The sequence below is a fragment of the Primulina huaijiensis genome, chromosome 2, assembly GCF_012295235.1.
Source record: "Primulina huaijiensis isolate GDHJ02 chromosome 2, ASM1229523v2, whole genome shotgun sequence".
In the NCBI taxonomy this organism is placed as follows: Eukaryota; Viridiplantae; Streptophyta; class Magnoliopsida; order Lamiales; family Gesneriaceae; genus Primulina; species Primulina huaijiensis.
This window is the reverse complement of record NC_133307.1, coordinates 20,620,375-20,624,484: the sequence shown is the minus strand read 5'-3', so window position 1 is coordinate 20,624,484 and position 4,110 is coordinate 20,620,375. Positions and strand designations below refer to the sequence as shown.

At 35.7% G+C, this 4,110-nt stretch overlaps 1 protein-coding gene across 3 annotated transcripts; it reads left to right on the top strand.

Annotated features, from left to right (window-relative positions):
- The first annotated feature begins 497 nt into the window (after nucleotides 1-497).
- Nucleotides 498-3,549, top strand: LOC140968604 (PHD finger protein ING2-like). Of its 3 annotated transcripts, none has more exons than XM_073429631.1 (8): nucleotides 498-658; nucleotides 861-967; nucleotides 1,059-1,130; nucleotides 1,268-1,476; nucleotides 2,035-2,098; nucleotides 2,556-2,809; nucleotides 2,906-2,944; nucleotides 3,255-3,549. In XM_073429631.1, the coding sequence occupies exons 2-8, from the start codon at nucleotides 922-924 to the stop codon at nucleotides 3,357-3,359; spliced, it is 789 nt and encodes a 262-aa protein (XP_073285732.1). In that variant the 5' UTR covers nucleotides 498-658; nucleotides 861-921; the 3' UTR covers nucleotides 3,360-3,549. The 3 variants fall into 3 exon arrangements, with proteins under 3 accessions (XP_073285732.1, XP_073285740.1, XP_073285725.1); XM_073429639.1 differs by having other exon boundaries at nucleotides 498-689; nucleotides 879-967; XM_073429624.1 differs by having other exon boundaries at nucleotides 879-967; nucleotides 3,255-3,547.
- Nucleotides 3,550-4,110: the final 561 nt, after the last annotated feature.

The window sequence follows — 4,110 nt, the reverse complement described above, 5'->3', positions numbered from 1 at the left end:
AATGCTTCAATTCATCCACATACATATTTTTTTTTTAGTGTTTTTACCATGGACGTATATTAACATATTCGCAACCACTGATCCGAACTTCCAGCTTGGATGCAACTACAATTCAACATTGTTCTCAAATTGCAAACCAAGTAATACACACAAACTGACTAGACAACCTTTCAATCTTGAAGAAACTTAAATTTTTTTAAAACAGATTAAATTTTTTTTAAATCATTTTCTTAATGAAGGGTATTTGACTCGTTCTAAGAAAGTAAATAAATATTTTTGGCAAAAGTTTGTGTGAGACGGTCTCACGAGTCGTATTTTGTGAGACGGATCTCTTATTTGGATCATCCATGAAAAAATATTACTTTTTATGCTAAGAATATTATTTTTTATTGTGAATATCAGTAGGATCGACTCATCTCACAGATAAAGATTCGTGAGACCGTCTCACAAGAGAGCTTCTCAATATTTTTTATTACATGACAAGGCACCGGGGTTAAAGAATAATTTTACCAAAATCCCAAATCAATTTTGGTACATGCGTTCTCGCTCTAGCTTCCGAGCCCTAGAAATCAATCGTCCCTCCGAATATTCTGCAACTCCGGCAGTTGATTCCTCGTCCATCTCCATGCGAACGCCTCAAATTTCGAAGCCCGAAGTGGTAGATATATCAATCTTGGATTCATCTTGAAGTAATATATGCTTGAGAATAATTGTCTTTTTTTTTTATTATACGTTGCTGTATTTTTCAAATAATAAAAGTTCTAGCTTTATGGTAAGTGAAGCTTAAAATATGTGTAGCTCAATTGCCATCTGGGAAGTTTAAAATTTGGTCAATTTCTATGTTTTTCTACCTCATTCAGTGTGCTGTTAAACTGCAGAGGAAGCGGATTGGTTAGCGAGCGAAACGATCTTTTTTAAGAGATGGCTATTGCGAGGACAGGGGTTTTTGTGGACGACTATGTAGAGTGTGAGCTTTTCATTTCTATATAATCGCAGTGTTGGTTAAATTATAGAGTGTGATGTTGATTATTTGTTGTTTTTTGGGTATTTAATGAAAGATTCTAGCACACTTCCGGGGGAGTTGCAGAGACTTCTTAACACCATTCGAGAACTTGACGAACGCTCTCAAGGTTTAGCTGCTAGTATTTGATGTAGTATATGTTAGTGTTTGCTTCTTTTGCATGATCGATTGCTAATGTTGCCGTACTAAAGCTATTGATATGAAAATGACTAACATTGTCTCTGTATCTGAGTGTTCTCAATTAAGCTATGATAACTCACACGAGGCAACAAACCAAGTACTCTCTGGGGTTGGCATCTCAGGTGAACTCTATGTGGAGGAAAAACAAGGAGGTGGAAGAGGATGACGAGGATAAGATTTTTGAAAAGCTTCGAAAGGAGATTGAGGTGAACCAGGACAATGCCCTTAGCCTTTGCACTGAGAAGGTTTTATTGGCTCGACAAGCTCATGACCTTGTAAGCCCTTATATATATATTTGCCATTGTTGCATTGATTACTAGTATCGTGCTGAAGGTTTCTTTGCCATTCATTTTGTTTATTTTCTGCGTTCAATGTTTTAATTGACTTGCAAAGTAGTTGTGTCTGAATCCATTCTTTTACCCTGTCAGATGAAATATTTCACCTTTTGTTTTGATGATAATAAACCTTTTAACTCAGTTAATGATGCTTGTTAAGTGTTTGTCTGTTTGACAAGGTCGGTTCTGTATGAATCGAACTTGCTCGGAAAACATCTGAGAAGTGTTTGATGTTTTAGTGCATTTTCCGGTCACCACTGCTTGCTCAGTGAAATACCATTTTCAACCAGCTTTGGCTCCTTTTGTCACTTCTGTATGTGTTTTCTCTCTTTATCTTGTTCCCATGTTTGGACACTGGAAAAAGGTACGCTTTTCGTTGGCTTCTTGTTTCTTGGTTTTGTGTGGTGAGTTAAGGAAGGATTCAGCCTGCTATCTGTTGTGGCCATGTCTATATATTAGGGAAGGTGATAATTTTTATCCTTTGCGACTTTCCAACAGATTGACAGTCACATAAGACGCCTTGATGAGGATCTGAACAACTTTGCGGAAGATCTGAAACAAGGTACTCCTAGGGATTTTGATATAGTGTGTTCTAGTTTAGAAAACAGCTAGATAGTTATTTTTTTAGTAAATTTAGCCGGGGCCCTGTGGCTTGTAAAAGTTTGACAAGTTCTTTATTGTGGATTTCCAAAATCACATGATATTCTTTGTTGTGGATTTCTGAGTTTGACAAGTTCTTTGTTGTGGATTTTAACATAGTGTATTGCTTTGAAAACAACTAGATAATTACTTTTCTACTAAAAGGTCTAGGAAGTTTTTATTCTGAATGGTACTTGTTACCCAACGGTAATGCCAGCCCTTTATGGACCAACAAATTGTGTGAGCTTATGTCTATACGTGTGTAGTTTCTAAGCCCAATAAGGTGGGTGTGAGCTAGTTATCCAACATTCCTGTTTCTAGCATAGCTTGCCAAAATGAATATAATTGATGATGGATCATGTCCATAATAATTTTTGCAGAAGGTAAAATAGCACCAGATGAATTGGCTGTGCTTCCTCCATTACCTTTAGTTCCTAAAAATGAAAAGCGTAGGTTCTATGGAACTCCTCAATCAAAAAGGATTGATTACAGGGATAAGGATTGGGACAGGGAGCGCAATAGAGGTTTGGATCTCATGCCGCCTCCTGGCAGCCTTAAGAAAGAATTTGCTTCTGCGGTTGAGCTTGATCAACCCATCGATCCAAATGAACCTACTTACTGTGTTTGTCATCAGGTCCTGACTTCATTATCCCCGATTTCTAGTTTGAGTCCACTGCTTCAGAATTAACACAATGTTGTATGGAGCACTACTGAAATACTTGTCGTGCAGGTTTCTTTTGGTGACATGATTGCTTGTGACAATGAAAATGTAAGTTTATTTTCCTTCTCCTCTTTTCGCTGAACTTGTTCAAAAATAGTCTTTTTCTTTCCTGTCTGGACCATTTAGTCTTAGAAATGGGACCAATAATTCTTGAATGCCTGTTAGAAGAGGTTGGCAGCTTCCATGAATCGTTGCTACATTGCTGAAATATATTCTTTTGGTGTGATGTACTCAAGGCATGGTTTAAATATATTGAACGAAGGGTGGGAATAATTTGGGTGTAAATATTTGCCATTACTTGTTAAAATTGAAATGGATTTACATGTGTACATTTTTCACTCTTGGGTTTTGTTGACAGTGCCAAGGGGGTGAATGGTTTCATTATGCCTGTGTCGGCCTCACACCAGAGACGAGGTTTAAAGGAAAGTGGTTCTGCCCGACCTGCAGGCTATTACCACACTGAAGCTATTTCATTGTTAACTGCCTTTTGCTGGTGTCATAAACGGATTGTCTTCCTCGTAAAAAAATGTTGATAGAAAGGTTTTATTTTCTCTGAAGATAAACTCATTCTAATATTTGTATACCAAGAAGATCAATTTCTTGAAATCTAGTAGATTTTTTCCCAAAATTTCTTTGAAAAACAACTTGATTTTCAGACCAATACATTTATACATGCCCAAACCACAGACTTCTTCTAGGAGTATTTATTCGTGAAAAATTACTTTACTGTTCAAACCTTGTATAAATTGAACCAAAATTTTTCATTGTCAACACCATTTATCCAAAATCAATATAATTTCTCCCTGTATCAGTCAATTTGATGAGATTTCTAACAAATAAATTTAAAAATCGAATTTTTAAGATTGGAAATACTTAAATACAACAATGAATAAATCAATTCTTTTAATGATCATGATAGCAGGCAGCATATCTTTGTCCTCGTGTACAATCTTTTCATAGCAATTTTTTTACTTGCTCCCATAAATGAATATTATATCCGTATGGGGTGTATTTTGTTTAACAGTGAAACAAGTAAGATCGTATAAAATCGTAAATTTGTGTTTATCAGAATTAATTGTTAAATGTTACAATATTTCACATAACATGCAGAATATATAAGTTTGTAACACAAATTGTCTTTAAGTAAATACGATGGAACATAATAAATTTTTGCCTCATGGCAAAAATAATCTCCAGAAAACCAACGAATTTAC

What these genes read in the sequence shown, in the direction of transcription:
- LOC140968604 (XM_073429631.1), top strand. Translation starts at nt 922, where the DNA reads ATGGCTATTGCGAGGACAGGGGTTTTTGTGGACGACTATGTAGAGT. An exon ending in TGTGGACGACTATGTAGAGT is followed by an intron (nt 968 to 1,058) that starts GTGAGCTTTTCA and finishes ATTTAATGAAAG; the next exon opens with ATTCTAGCACACTTCCGGGG. An exon ending in TGCGGAAGATCTGAAACAAG is followed by an intron (nt 2,099 to 2,555) that starts GTACTCCTAGGG and finishes TAATTTTTGCAG; the next exon opens with AAGGTAAAATAGCACCAGAT.